The sequence below is a fragment of the Sinocyclocheilus anshuiensis genome, unplaced genomic scaffold, assembly GCF_001515605.1.
Source record: "Sinocyclocheilus anshuiensis isolate Anshui unplaced genomic scaffold, SAMN03320099.WGS_v1.1 scaffold1095, whole genome shotgun sequence".
Classification (NCBI taxonomy): Eukaryota; Metazoa; Chordata; class Actinopteri; order Cypriniformes; family Cyprinidae; genus Sinocyclocheilus; species Sinocyclocheilus anshuiensis.
The window spans coordinates 971,778-988,451 of NW_015544226.1; the positions used below are offsets into that span (position 1 = coordinate 971,778).

General features: G+C 37.9%; 1 protein-coding gene across 7 annotated transcripts in view; it reads left to right on the forward strand.

The window, feature by feature from the left end:
- Positions 1-254: 254 nt before the first annotated feature.
- Positions 255-16,674, forward strand: part of LOC107697373 (drebrin-like) — a 78,075-nt gene continuing 61,655 nt past the window's right edge. For 3 of the 7 annotated variants that reach the window (XM_016498145.1, XM_016498147.1, XM_016498146.1), the window contains exon 1: positions 255-454. In XM_016498145.1, the coding sequence (XP_016353631.1) occupies positions 372-454 (83 nt within the window). In that variant the 5' untranslated portion in view covers positions 255-371. The remainder of the gene's footprint in view (positions 455-16,674) is intronic. The other 4 variants (XM_016498150.1, XM_016498144.1, XM_016498143.1 and 1 more) reach the window with 3 other exon arrangements.

The window sequence follows — 16,674 nt, forward strand, 5'->3', positions numbered from 1 at the left end:
GGTGTGGGGGGGTGGGGGGGGGGGGGTGGGGCAGTTTGCTGCTTAATATTTTTGCATAAATAGGTTATATATAAAAATATATTTGAAATTCTATTTCAAATAAATGCTGAATATATATATATATATATCAGAACGCTTGATTCAGCATTTTACCCACTTTCGCTCAGTTGTTGTAGCTGTTTTGAACCCAAGAACGCGCGGAACGCTGGGGCACTAGGACCGCGCAGCGCAGCAGAGCAGCAGCAGCAGCAGCAGCAGCGTCTCTTTGTTCAGCGTGCAACATCTCTCCTCCTCTTCTCGCGCTCCGCAGTGACTCTCGCGTTCCTCATCATCACTGCTGCACTGGTCTGGATGATTGCAGTGGCGGCAACATGGCTGTGAATCTCAGCAAGAACAGACTGGCCCTCTTAACAGCCTACCAGGACGTTATCAACGAGACCTCGGCTACCGACTGGTAAGATCAACAAAACCAGACTTAAACAAACGCCTTTCATTTAGTATGATGTTACTGTATTGCATAGAAAAGAATTAAACTCGCATTATACCTGTATGCGGATGGGTGCACAGAATGGGATGCATGCGTCTGGGATGAATGCGGAATCTCTTGTTTTACCTTTTTTTTTTTTTCGAAAGATAAATCGATTTTAAACGCCTTAAATAAATATTTGATGGTTTTTGGGTAATGCCATTTTTATAGTGCATACTTTCATACATTTTTTTTAAACAGTAGGTTGCAGTTCATGCTTTGACCTCCAGAGAGTTGTGCAAGGGATTCTGAACCTACTATTTGCTCAGTTCAAGGGAGTCTTCACTATAGCACTTGTGATTTGCTAGTTGGAAAGCATGACCAGATTATCCCGTCAAACCCAAATATTTGCACCTTTCCAAATTGAATAACTATTGATTTAAGTATATCAGGGCTCACGGAGCGCCTTTCCATTTGCATGGCAGGACAGTGATGGGCGAGGCAAGAGCTCTCTATCAATCTGTCAACCTTTTATTATGAACTCCCATAAACTCCCATCTTTTGTACAAGAAAGAAATAGTACCTCTGTTATGATAACTACTGTTTCAAAGTATTTGAGCTCTTTGTGCTGCGTATATGCTTTTTGTATGGCCCTCGTGGCTGTGGACCCTCTACAGGACAGTGAGGTGTCTGATCCCTTTGTGTTGAAATGAAAGTATGGATCAGTGGTAATGCGTTGTTGATTCAGCACCCCAGCCTAGATGTTTGGTTTGGATTATTTTCAGAAATTGTTTGCTTTTTTTCCGATATATACAGAGCGGGATACTCTGACCCTGAATGTATGATGTGTTATGACTAGTAGTGATAAAGCAATATATTGGTCAAGCCCATTAATTGGCTGATATTTTGACTTTTTGAGATAATCAGCATTGGCCAGTAGAGTCTGCTTGCAAGTTAACAATGTCAGTTTCAAAATCTACTCACAGCCTTGCTTAAGAATAATTTGAATTAATAATTATTTTTGTTTTTTGAATGCATCTAAAATAATAATCATTTAATATTTGGTGTATCATAGTATTTTTTTTTCCCTCACAGTATTTTTAATTACATCATTATTCCAGGATCTCATGTGTTCATTCATACCATTTTAAAAAGTTTAATTATTGAAGAAACAGTTTGTCACAGTTTGAATCACTATCTGATTTTGATATTGTGATGCAGCGTAACGTAGTGAATCATGACGTATGTATTGCGTTGTGTATTGTATCAAACGAAATTTGGCAATATTTAACCTATTAAATTGTTTCATGTATAAATATCAATATTTTATTGGTCATCTGCCACCCTGCTTTCTAGATATAATTATTGCCAATAACCACTGAATTAAACCCATACTGGTCGACCGCAGATGACAACCAAATGATCCAAACAAATAATTCTCAAATTCTCCTCCCCTTATTTAGCAAAAAGTAATAATACCAGATCTGATGAATATCAACTATTCAATTTGTCGCTGCTATGTATTGGCACTCTGTCCAGTTAAAAAATAGGTACAATTTTGCGGATATTTCAAAGAAAAAAAAAACTGGACATAAAATCAATCACTTTTTTTTTTTTCAGAAGGATTCAGATTCTTTCATTTTCGCTGAGACGTTTATTTTCTGCATCAACACTGTAATTTGCTTGATCATATGATTATTGCTTTGAATAAACTGATGTCCCAGAGTTGCCCCTTTATGCATGGTTGACGTGAGGGCAATAAAGACAAAGACTTTCAGCCTCTGTAAACAGCTGCCTTCCTCTATATTCACCCTTAAACTTTGGTCCAAACAATGCTCCTGTTCTACGTGCGTGAAACCACACTACTATACCAGATGCAAACACAGCTCTCTCCTTTTTCCTGTAAGCAAAACTCATAATAGGCTTTATACTCACAAAGTTGACCTTATCATTGAGTGCAGCTGTCGTTGTTTGAGTTAACTCGCATTCCTCTTCCTGGTATTCATCCATGTGGCATTGCAATACAGCCAGTACCGCGCTGTTGAGGCAAACTCTGTGTTTAAAAGATGAGGTCAAGCCCACAGGGTCATCAACTCTTTACTTACCACCATTCAGTGCCAACCGTATCTTAGGGTAGGCTTCAAAGCTGAACAGATAAAGCATCCAAACCTGCTAAGGCACATCGGACATGGAAATCAAATTGTCATGTAAGGTTGGAGGATGGATTCCAGGATGTGCTTTATAGGCTGAGGGCCATCATCCGTTTTTAAAAGGTTTTGACGTGTGGACTGGAGAGTCGTAGGGTTTAGAAAAGACAGGATTTTGAAGTTGGGCAAGGAAAGGTGACGTCAAGCCAGTTGGGATAGAGTTGGATATCAGAGTATATATCAAATATCAAGCAAGAATTGTTGCAAAGAATGTTCAGGCTGCTGATCTGAAGAAAGCATATAGATGTAATCCTCAGACCTGATGATGTCTTCAAGAATTATTATGTAGAATGTACAAGCTAGTGAAGCTAGTGGAGTATCTTCTGGTCACCAGTCACTTTATGTCAGCTCTTTAAGTGCTGCTTAGGATTCTGGAAAAAAACATTTCTCTCAGGGTTTGCTTTCACAAGGTTTTTGATCCCCCCCATTCCTTACCTCCTGTTGTGTCTTTGACTTTTTCATATGTCCATGATTCTGTAAAGGATAAAATGTTTGGGTTTGTTGATTTCAGTGGATAGTTATTGTGCAGCATCGCAGCAGTGATGGACCTGTGTACGCTGTTTCCTTTAACTTAAGTGCTATTGGAGATTTGTGGGGACCCAATCGCACCGCGGGGCATCACGGCACAGGATGTGGCAGGAAGGACCCAGTTCTTACAGATCTATTGAATGCTGTTTTTATGCAGGTTACTCAATTTTAAATATCGCAAAGCTCCATTATAGCTTATATAGCAAATTCCAGTAAGATAACTAGTGCTCTTACATATCAAAGAGAAGATTCCCACCTGAAATTTAATGTGATACATGGAAGCATATTTCTGTCAGGACCACTATCGTCAAAGATTATTGACAATTAGCATACAGTATGGTTCTGTTCTGGACAAGAACTCCCTGCGCATCCATGCAGCCTAGCATGGATGAGAGCAGGGAGAGCAGCGGTAACCCCCCAGGGTAAACAGAACAGAACCAACATAAATGTCTTGCAGATATCGTTAATAGTTCAATAATTGTATGTACACATTTTAGAATGAGTCTGATTCAAAGGATAATCAGAAGGCTGAATCCTGACTGACAGAGGAGGAGCTGGGGATGGAGGAGGGTAATTAGCTATTGAGCAATGCGAAAACTGCTGATAATACTGAGGGACCTTATATATGAATGCTTAGATAGGTGTCGTATTCCTATAGGTAGATGGGATCAGCTGAGAGTCAGCTGCCAGAACTAATGCTACGCTTGATTTTATTAAACAGATCTAGACTAATCTTCTTTTTTGTTCCACAGAAGAAAGTAAGTTATACAGGTTTGAAATGACATGAGGGTGAATATATGATGACAGAATTTAAATTTTTGGGTGAACTATCCCTTTAACATTTAGGCTACAAGTGTCATCCTAGCTACTCCAGAGCTTGGTTTCTTCTCAGAAGAGCAATTTATTGCTTGTTAATTTCTCAGGAAATCTAATGTTGGTCTGTGGGATTCAGTCCTGGAAAAATTTGATGGGACCTGACATCTGACATCTTTTGTTTGCAGACTTCGTTGTCTCAGTAAGCTATTGTTTCTTATGTTGAGATCTCTTCTGAAACTCTGAGGTGACACGTGTGATATTATCATAGTGGTTTTCTTGAGAAAAAAAAGTAGATTTATTTTAGTGAAATTCTCATTGCCTTCTGAATGAGAGATTCAAGAGATCTCATCTTGTAGATTTTCTTTGTTGTGGTTTGATTTTCCAAAAGATGATTCCATAGATATGTTTTATTAAGCAATGTCTCTTGTGTCACACTAGAGCACTGCAGCTTGTATCTCTTTCCAAATGAAACAGAAAGCAACATTTGCAATCACCAAAATATAACCACTACCTCTTTAGCTAGAAGAAATCTGCTCTTTCAGCTGAGCTCAAGCCTTTTTGGTTTTTGTTTAGGTCTTCTGAGCACAAAGAAAGCACATGAGAGCCCCGGAGACAACTTTTCTGTTTGCATTCAGCTGCCAAGAAATGTTGGGGAAGCCACAGAGAGGACTGGAAATTCACAGTTCTACCAGACTCTATAAAATGTTACATTTTCCCTAAAAGTGTGGTGTGAAGTCCAGACCTCAACCTCACCTGGAGGGAGTTTATCTCTCTAGAGTCCCACAGTCTGATGCCTGCATTCCTTCTGCATCAGGTCACTATATTAATCATCAAGTCATCTATCTTTCCAAACCAGTGCTGGGGAATCTACATTACAGCTGCAGCTTGCCAAGATACAAGCTCCTCAACATTTTAAGTACCATATTTACCAAAAAATAAGTTGCACACGAATATAAGTTGCACCGTGTCAACATGGCATTGTTAGTAATAGATGTAGTAGAAAGTTAGTAATGCAAAAATATGTTTCATTATATGTTCTGTGTTTGTGCCGTTTTTGTGTGCACTTTAGATGCTTGATGTCATCACAGAACATTTATAAAAAAAAAAAACTTCTGGAAAATACGGTAGTTCAACTACGGTCAAGTTACCCTTTTTAAAAAAAGAAGTAGTTAGCTGCAAACTACTAACCAAAAGTAGATAACTACACTGTAAATGTAGATATAACTGTAGAATTGAAGATGAACATTGAAGATGCTATTATTTAAGTCCATAATCAGAGTATTTATCTCATGTTTTGCATAACAACATGTAAATTAGGCTGACAACAAGAAATGTAGCTTCATTTTACAATAAATATAATCAAACTAGGAATTGCACTAATGTACGGAAATGTGTCAAAAACAAAGTGACGAACTGCAGCATTTAAGTAAATATTTCCCATAAAAGAAGGCACATAGGTTAAAATGAATCATTTAGAGAATGTGTGAATGAAACCGTTTACTAAAATGAATTGAACTTCTTAATGCTACACATGAGACTTGTGGTCCAGTTGAATATAGCCTACTTAATGTCTGCTGTTGCGTTGGTCTGGTGGTAGCAAACCTTAATACTCAGGGGGACAAGAACTACTTTCAAATACCTATGTTAATAAACCATATGTGTTATTATTTGGTTAGTTGCTGTCAACATACTGAGTTTATCTTGCTCAACAAGATTCTCATCAAACTACCGCTATACACCATAACAAATTAACAGAAGACATTTACGCTAAAAGCCATTACAACGCCCCTTGTGGCAATGCTGAGAATACAGCACTTATTTTAGCATTATGCATTGTAGACTGACAACATTTTGGAATGTAGTGTTGCATGATATAAGTTTATAAGTATTTACGTATAGTATGTTTCAGGTCTAAAGCTGTGATGTCACTGTATTTCCAACTACTTGGGTAGGGCTGCACGATTAATCGAATGCGATTGTCATGCGCATTTTGATAGTAATGCCGGTTCTGTAATCAGCAGGTGGGTCTGTTTAATTGAAAAGCTCGACAGTTGACCATTGGAAGGGGAGGATATGAGTCACGTGGTTTCCTCTTAAAAAAATGTTTGTTTAGATTGAAAATTGATCTTTAATGAAGACACACTCTTCTTTGGAAAGGCTAGTAAGTGTAACTGTTCGGTTGTGATGAATACTGGAAAGAAATGCAGCCTGACTGCAGTGTAACTGAAGAAAGTACATGCAGTGTTATCAGTTTCCAGACATAGTGGTGTGCTTTGTGGGTTGATGATACTTTGGCTTCTCTCTTCAAGGCTGTCTGTGAAAGGCAGCTGATTCAGTTCATGGCTGTCTATTTTTCCTTCGACTCGCCTTGTGAGTGGCATATATTAATAACAAAGAGTCAAAGACGACCCCCTTGCCTGGCTCTTGACCCTTGACATTACAGAAGTGCAAACATGTCTACATCCCAACTGTGATAAGATCCATTGGACGAAATTCTCAAGTTGTATGGGTGTCCAAATTTTTAAGAGCTGGTAAGAATAGTTGAACCTTTTTTTTTTTTTTTACAAAGCGCAACTTTATCAAAAAGTCAAAGCTATGATTAGGACATTAACAACTAATCAAGATAAATTGGTGGGAAAAAAATCAATGATGGAAATAGCTGACAAATAAAGTTATTATCAGTTATTCAGGTCTGGATCTTATATTATTAATGTTTATATTTTAAAACTTTTTTATAGATATAAATGCTACATATTTTATGTAGCATTTACTATGAAGTGAGCATTGGATAATGTGAAATATGCTTTTTAACCAAAACTAGTTACGACTACAGTTACTATGTAGATTCAGACTGATATTTGCAGCAGAAGATTTGGAGAAGGAATGAGAACTCTTTTTTTTTTTTTTTTTTTTTTTTGTGGAAGTTTGTTTTCATAACCTCAGCAAATGTGGTTCCATATTTAAACTACTGGAAATGAAACAAGACTGAAAAATATGTTTGCTCTGGCTGTGTTGGTTGTGGTTTCACTGTGATTTCAGCTAATGATTTTTAATGGTGGTAAACTGTTGATTTACTAGTTTGTGGTGTCAAAACTGCAACAGGCGGAGGCACCACATGGAGGTGACAATGGACAAATATTATGATTGTTTTGGCAAAATTAAAATCATTATAAAAATCATGTACTTTTGCTTGCACACTAGAGTGTGGAATGTGTATAATGGTCTTGTGAAACTGTCATTGTTTCTCCAGGTGTTTTAACTTCTACACCGCTGAACATTAATGGCCATAAAGTTCCATAAAATGATTGTTTTCTGGACATATCACCAAGTTTTGTTTAGACAATGTTTATGAAAGGTTTGCGCTGATGTGAGTGATTCTTCTCAGATGTTCTTCCTTGTGGCTTGTCATGGGGCTGAACATCTAGCAGGACCTTCTTTGGAAGTGCTCTTTCATTGGATTAACTGCATCATTGAGAAACCAGTAAACAGTGATTAGGATGATTATACTGATGCAGCATTTCTACATCTGGACAGGACAATAGACAGAACCATGAGATCATACTTGGATGATCACAACTCCGCTAATGTGTTTTGGATGCACCAATAAACTAAACGCTTGAAATATATCCACTGGTGATAAATTTACTACTGAAAAGCTTCAACTCAAAATGCTTGCAAGCTCCAAAAAGGCCTTCAGACCTGTTTAATCGCATAGTGAGTTGACATTAAATAAGGAAGATTTATACAAAATTTCATTGGACAAAAATGAGCTGTCAAGAGAGTGAGATCCCACTGGGTTCTGACCTGATGGAACTTCCCATCAGGAAGCTCTTATGCTAAAATAGGTTTCCCAGTTTCCCTCTGCTAACAGCTACTGACTTCCCCACATCAAAAAGCTCTTTGTCTTTTGGCATCGGTCTGTCCATTCATTTCAGTTTTGTTAGTTGGTTTAATTTTAGCCGTGAAAAACAAAAACAACATGTAGTGGTGACTATTGCTGAATATTTGTGATGGATGGTTTACTTCTCTGTTTTATCTGTAATTCTTCAACTAAAGCAGTTGACAGGACATGGATCTTGGAAATAAGTAACTAATTGTTCAAACATTTCCCTCAGCCCTGTTAAAACAATCTCTCAAAGTAGTTTACTTCTCTAAGTAGGTCTAAGTGGATGTACAGAAATTTTTTTTATTATTTTTTTTTTTTAATGAAATGAGGCCATTCTCATATTAAACAGCCAAACATGAAAAAAGTTTAGGGAATTAACTTGCAAGATTTAAAACAGACTTTTATTCAGGGCAATATAAGTGCATCGTTGGCAACAGCTCTTAGAAATAGACTAGCGAAATAGCATAAACATCGCCTCTATTCAAATTGACATGCAAAACACAGCATTGATAGTTTCATGCCTCGGATCACTTTTCACACTTCACAGTAAAATTATTTGAACTGTACTTAATTTTCATATATTTATTTATTTAGGTAGACTTGTAGTAAGTGAGATACAGTCATTTTGTCATAAGTAGAAAAAATAAACCCATTAAAGGGGTCATATGATGCTATTTTAAAGATCATTATTTTGTGTATTTGGTGTAACAGAATACTGCATGTTGACATGCTATAATGTTCAAAAAACACATTATTTTTCAAATACTCTACATTATTGTAGGTCCTCTATGCCCCGCCTCTCTCAAATCTTGAAGGTGTTGATTAGTGTTTGATCTCTACAAAATTACACTCTCTGCTCAAATGATAAAAATACATCTTGTGCGTCACTTTTTCTATTAAAAAAAAATTAAGTACTAATACTAATAACTGCCGTGCATCAGACAAGTTGTAGTAAATTGTCAAGAAAGCGAGCTACAAAATTGACTCCATAAATGTGCTTGTTGCACCTATAAGTGGACTTCATTGCATTACTGAGATTAGATCTATTTTTAGAGTTGTTCTTCATTCAAGGTCATTTATCTCGCTATAGGCTCTCAATGGGGAGTCGATAACCATCTGCACCAGTTAAAGCTTTATTATTGTCTTTCCTCACTTAAAATGTCAAGTGTCTGTGACATTTCTGGAAATTATCCGATTGAGTGAGAACTTTTGTGGTCTATGTGGACTGAATTTGAGATATGAAATGCATACTGAGTTGTAGTACTTCCATGTAGAGCACCATCATGAATTTCTTCCTCTTTCCGAAATCATACACTCAGCTCTCAGTGAACACTGATGAAGATATGAAAAATGATTTTGAGTGTATTCATTTTGTTAGATTTTTTTCATGGACATTTTTTTAGTTTTCTGCCCTGAATTCTTATTTTAAGCCGAGAGCCGCAACAGTTGAAATCTGTGCTGAAAAATGTGCTCTAATCCTTTTTGAAAATGTATTTTTATGTCTCTGACAGGGACCAGGCTCATGTTAGTGGATGAGGCTCAGGGATTTATGGGAAATGATTTGCTTAGCGTGGATGTCAGCTGAAAGCTCAGAAGTATCTGAGACAGGGGAGGAGAGGTGGGCTTTGAATCCGAATGCCATCGTGAGGAGCCTTTTATCTTGAAGACGTTTCCTATGGTGGAGCTCGTTCATAGAGCAAATGAGAGACAAATTTGGTAAAAGCCTTACTCGCCCTGTCATTATAAACATACACTGATATTTTTACGAAATTTTATTTTTAGCATGTTTAGAGTTTTGAAGATACCTGCTAAACTCTTTAAATAGTAATATTTTAAATACTAATGCAGGTGGCCATTCTATAATGTAATAAAGTTTTGAAATGTCACTGGATTTTTTTCTTAATTGTGTTATGTATTTTGATTTTTAGTTTCAGTTTAGTTGAGGCCGGCGTTGCAGTGAGCTGATATAGGGGGATTTAAGGAAGAGATCACAAACTCCTAAATGTGCTCTGAACAACACAAACTAGCAGTTTTAGCTATTTAAAGTGCCCTATTATGCCATTTTTAAGGTTCCTAATATTGTTTTGGGAGTCTCCTACAATAGGTTTACATGCATGCAAGGTCAAAAAAACCGCTTTTGTATTTTTGTATATTCATTTAATATATGCATTTAAAGGGGTCATATGATGCTTCTAAAAATATTTTTTTTGTGTGTATTTGGTGTAATGAAATGTTTATGCGGTTTAAGGTTCAAAAAACACATTATTTTCCACATACTGTACATTATTGTTTCTCCTCTATGCCCCGCCTTTCTGAAACGCGTCGATTTTTACAAAGCTCATCGGTCTGAAAAAGCGAGGTGTGCTCTGATTGGCCAGCTATCTAGTGCGTTGTGATTGGCCGAATTCCTCAAGCGTGTGATGGAACTGTTACGTTCCTCACCATACTGTGATGGCTGCGGCAACCACATGTGACGACCCCAGGCTGGACTCCGCTTTGTCCACGGTGAAAGCCAATCCGGCGATTGACAGCGCGAAGTTGAAGTATTTCCTCAGCGACCAGCACGGATCAGCTCCAGGCATGACGAAGCGATATCGTCCTCTTTTGGAAGGCCAAACAAAGTAGTTTCGCTTTCACAACGAAACACACAGCTCTTCACGACATGGCGGCGGCGGCAACAACAATACTACAGCGAGAATAAAAGTCACGCCTTCTTTCTTTGCGTGAAGATGTGGGTTCTTTATGCACCAAGAGCTTGTAACACTCCAAAGAGAAAGGAAAAATTGAAATTGCATCATATGACCCCTTTAATACCTCATTTTCCAACGATTCTCAAACGATTCATTTGAAGCAGTTCTAAGATTCAGTCTCTATAAACCCCTCCCTTCCGTGAGCCCACTCTGCTCTGATTGGTCAGATGGCCCAGTCTGCTGTGATTGGTCTACCGCATGCAGCGCGTGTTTGAAACGATATGCCCATTGCCATAATTCCGTATTTTGAACGCTCGATAGAAAATATAAACATCTATTAATTATCATATTTACAGGTTGTGATTCAGTGGAGCCAGCTGGTCCAAATAAACAGGGTACTGAGCCATCTTTCAACAGCAAGCGTTTAGTGAATGCCGCGTAGAACTCCCCGAGATTAGAGAAGCAGTCGTCAGTAAAATGACGTGTTTGTGGGCGGGGTCAAGTTGTTCGCGGCCAGACTTGAAACGATATGCCCATTGCCATAATTCCGTATTTTGAACGCTCGATAGAAAATATAAACATCTATTAATTATCATATTTACAGGTTGTGATTCAGTGGAGCCAGCTGGTCCAAATAAACAGGGTATTGAGCCGTCTTTCAAGAGCAAGAGTTTTGTGAATCCCGCAGAGAAGCAGCCGTCAGTAAAATCCAAACAATAAAAAGGATTGGGGTTGTACTGCTGTGGTACAGTGGGAAAAAATGAATTTTAACCACTGGTTCTTTGCAGCCTCATCATTCGGAAGTGAAAATAAAATGAATTTACTTTCACAGCGTCTTCTCGACATGATGTTTACCACACGAACAAGCTACAATGTTTTTAGGGCGGGGTCATGTTGTTCGCAGCCGGCCAATGTAGAATATAGGGGGCATTATGGAAATGTGTTACGCTGTGACGTCACAGAAGTGGGATTTGAATTATTGATGACTCGTTTCGGTTGTTCAGAGTCGATTCTTTCTTTTGGGAGACAATAACTTTATGTATTGTGCACTTTCGGCTTTACAACTTTGCAGATCGTTTACATTCATATACAGCTACATTACACATTGCATGAAAGGCAATATTCGAAATGGCATAATAGGGGCAAGCTCACCACAGGGGCTAGTGCTTTATGATCTTTTTAGCTTGATAGTTTTTTTTCTTCAGTTATGTGATAGTTGTCGTAGACAAATAGGCATAGCTACAACATTTCAGAAATTTTATAGGATTTCGAAGTGGAGTTCCCTCATTGATAGTTTATTTGTCTGCACACACTAACTGTACATTTTCATATCAACCATGAAAGTTGTTAAAATGCATAGTGATGTACAAAAACACCAAAACAGTGAAAAAAAACCCTGAAAAACCCAAACTGAAAATAAAGTTTTAGTAATTAAATTTGGATAATTGTATATTCAGGGTGTTGTGTTCACAGGTGACAACCAGTTGTAGTAAAGATTTTCTGCAACAAGCCATCTTGCTGCTCTAGAATAATTTGTTCAGCCCAAATTGAATTTCTTTACTTTTTTTTTTTTTTTTTGACAATTTCGGCCAGATATTTTTAGCTGCTGAGCCAGAATTTTAGTGCATCACTAGATATATGCACTGTAGTCTCACAGCCAAAATGGCTTTGTATTTTTTTTTACAAAGCTAACGTGAACGCAGTTCTATGATAATTGTTTTAATGCAGATTTTCTGAGCATGCCCTCATCTTCTGTTGGTTGGATGAATAGTTCCCGTCCCAAACTCAAGCCATTGGTTGAGCCAAAGTTGCTTTATTGGACCAGTCGGGATGCAATGTGATGATAGTATCACAGTATTTACATTTTTTGTGCAAACCTGCCAACCAAACCAACACATCAAAATAAGTGTACTGTAAAGCGTGACAAAAGATTGTTAAAACAATTTAAAATGTACTTTAAAAGAAAGTTACAAAGTGCACTTTTAAAAGTGTTCTTACACTTTTTTAAGATCTGAAGTACACTGCAAGTGCATATTCAGTACAGTTATGCACATGTTTTTTTCATAAATATTTCACACAAAAAAAAAACATTAACAGTATTCAAAGACATATGGCTTCAGTCTCTATCTCTTGATGATTCAACTCATTAAATCAAGGTCTTGGACTCGCTCACCATGTTGAGAGGGCACAATTTGTCTAAAGGGCAGATTTTGGCAGGCAGGCTGTGTATTCAAACAAACAGGCGACCAGACAGGCTCCCAGCCTGGAGGGACAAGATAGCGACCATAACATTGGAACCAGTACATGAGTATATTTAGACCAATGGCAGTCGTTTGGTCGGTTTTGGACACTACCTGTTGGCTCCGATAGGCTCTGTACCTGCCATTGAAAGGAGTCCAAGTCGCTGAGCACTGTAATCTGTATCAGTCTCAGAGAATTAGGGACACAGATTTACACAAGTCCCCACATATGCAGGAATGACAGAGTTAAAAAAAAAAAAAAAAACACGCAAAATGCATGTGAGTAATTTTACCATTTAGGTCAGGTTCTTTGGAGCTTCCAGGGGAATTAGCCTAGTCCTTATTAAAACATTTAGGCAGAGATGCTAGTGAGAACCCTTTTTATGTCATCTCATCCAAATTATAATGAAATGGGTTCAGATCAGGCAATGCTTTTTTTTTTCTTTCTTTTTTTTCAGGGATCATTTAACCACATGGCTGTACCTCAAGTGATTTGTACTACTGGCTTTGGTCTTCTTGATGTTAAATTTAAGAGGAATAGGGGATATTCTGTGACAGGGGATTAGGGAATTGGGGACAGGTTTATTTTCCCACACCCATAGTGCAGCAGGGCAAATGTTGAATCGCATTCAGAAAGCCTCAGCTGAAGCTATTGATCCAGAAAGCTGAAACCTAATTGAGCCGATCAGAATTTAAATATCACAGAAACATGAATATGCATAAATGAGTATTCGAATGCTCGAAGTTCTTTAGGCTCTAAAAGTTAAATAAAATGATAAATCAATGCTTCATTTGAATGTGGGATTTTCCTGCTTTTATCACTGATGTTCAACCATATATTGTACTCTGTTGTCCAGTGCTTCGTAAATAATGTATAAAGAATCAAAATGGGAATGCTAAAAATTTGGATTTTAAGATGTACAATCATTACCAGATAAGATTTACTGTGTTTTACATTGCTGTGTCTTCAAATGCTTGTTTATTTTTTATTATTATTTATTTATACCTCCCATGTTTTCCCTCAGTTTTACAAATAGGAATTTTAATTTTAAGTTTATGAATTTTAAGTTTAATGAAAAATAATGTAACTATTTAATACTTTATGAAATTTTTATTTCCTCCAATCAACTAATAATTTTTTTCCATCAAAAATGTATTTTTTTTTTATATTTATTCTCAAAATGGCATAACCTGTTCAATATATGAATATTTATTATAATAAAATATTAATTTCAGTTTAGTGGTGTTTGTTGGCCTTGTATAAAATTGGTTGTACCTATTTAGTCTCATTTTCATTTGTTTTCAGTTACTGATTTTGAATTTTTATCATTCTTTTTAAATTGGTCTCACACAGACCAATTATAATGTTGTTTATGATGAGACGGTGTGAGAACTAGCAGTGGGGAAGAAGGATGTATTTGCACATGAATGTATAGATTTGCAAATAAATACTCCAGCAGAAACTCATTGACAGTTGCTCTGACACATCCAAGTTACCCCATAAGTAATATCCATAAGTTACCCCATAGAGTCAAAATCAGAAGTTTATTTGCCTAGTAAGTTTGCAGTTGTGAGGAATTTTTAGATGGTCACAATATAGCACTCAAAATACTTCACAAAATGAACATGTGTAAGTAATGTAAGATTTAGTCAGCTGAGGCATGAACAGCATTTATTAAAAAAAATATATTTTGTTATATTAGCAAATGCAAAGATATTTATATTGATCAATTTAATGCATCCATGCTGAATGAAAGTATTAATTTCAATAAAAAACTGACCCAAACATTTGAATGATGGTGTAAACCTGTAAAAAGCCCATATGGATGCAAGTTGCTGGATGCTAACAATATTGTTTTATTGTCATTATCATAGTACTGTAATGAGAGTCCACTGAAGGCGAGCATTGTGAGAACCCAAGTGCAGTTATATTACAACCTAAAAGTGAGCAGATAAACAATAAACACAGACATGGCTTGGCTTGGCTTGACTAGGCAAAACAAGAACATAGACATGGACTTAACTCACCAACAGTAGTCACAGGCAACAAAGCTAGACAGTGGACAATGATACATGAGGGCTATATATATACATATATATATACATGATACAGTCCAATCAATGAGCAGGACGCCAGGGCAAAGCTGAAGACCACCAGGGCAGAACGGGCAGAGCTGAAGACCTACAGGGCAGAGCAGGTGGGACCGAGGTTCCCACGGTGGAGCAGATGACCACCAGGGTTGAGCCGGTGGAGCAGGCGACCAGAGTGGAGCAGGTGATCAAGGTGAAGTCTGCAGAGCAGAAGACCACCACAGGTCAGGAGGCCATGGCAGAGCAGAGACATGGAGAGACAACCTGGCCATGACAAAACAGGCAGAATAACCTTGAACGGTCTCAGAGGCAGTAACATGACAGGCAGAGAGTTCATGAATGGCCTCCATGGCCATGACAGGACAGGTAAGTGGTTCCGGAACAACCTCCTTGGCCGTGGCAGGACAGGCAGAGAGTTCAGAGACAGCCTCCTTGGCAATGGCAGGATAGGCAGAGAGTTCAGGGACGGCCTCTTTGGCCGTGACAGGACAGGCAGAGAGTTCAGGGATGGCCTCCTTGGCCGTGACCACTGTGGTCCAAACAGAATAGGCAGAAAACTCACAGGTTGATGCCAACACAGGACTGAGCTCTGGGCCTTGAGTGGGCTCTGGAGCGGATTCATGGACTGGAGCAAATTCGTGGACTGGACCGGACTCATGGACTGGAGAGCAGTGTGCAGCCCATACACACAAGATGGCAACCACCATCATAGGCAGTACAGCTGACGGAGGGAGGACCTCTGGGCTGGACAGCAATGAGGCCACAGGGTTTGAGAGCGTTGAAGCCACTGGGATGCTAGCCGCTCGCACTGACATCATTGGTGGATCCATAACACTGGCCATTAGTCTTATCTGTTTTGGCCCAAGCTCCGCATCCACAGGAGCTTGTGTCCTATAGTTACATTTACATTTATTCATTTAGCAAATGCTTTTATCCAAAGTGTCTTACAATTGAGAAATACAATAAGCGATTCATCACAGGAAGTGCTCGTAATACAAAGTTTCAGACATTGTTCAGATTAGTACAAGTACTAGGCGGGGGGATTAAGGAAAGAGAAAGCAAAATTTTTTTATAGGATGCAGTCAAATATTGACGAAAGAAATTAGTTTTCAGCTGACGCTTGAAAATTGTCAGGGATTCAGCATTGTGGATGGGGGTGGGAAGATCATTCCAACAGCTAGGAACGGTGAATGAAAATGTTCTGATAAGTGGTTTTGTGCCTCTCTGTGATGGTACCAGGGCCGGAGTGGGAGTCATTTTCAGCCCTGGAGTTTCATGCCTTAGAGCGGCCCACTTTAGTTCATGACTGACTATAGCTATTACAATAATGTAATTAAAACTTCAGTATATAAGTCTGCAATAGCGCACTGTTCTCTACAGACTTGTAATTCATTATATTTTTCTACAGCTTTTTTTTTTTTTATTATTATTATTTTACTGGCCTTTTCAGCGCCGCCTTTGTGCTTTCTATTATACATTTTTTAATCTATTATTTTTTGCTCGCATAGCTCCAACAAAATATTTGTAGGCCTACTGTACCATAATGTCTGCCTGCAGTTAAAAAGTTCTCAGAAATAATCACATTTGTTTTGCTTAACCTATATTCTAAAAAGAATTTTAATGTCATACAAAAAAAAGTCATCGGCCTGAGTAAATTGTACCATTATAAAATCGTGACTGCACAAGTAGTGTAGTAATTTAGGAGGTGAAAATACTGTGAAATTACATACATACAAATGGCAAGAAATTT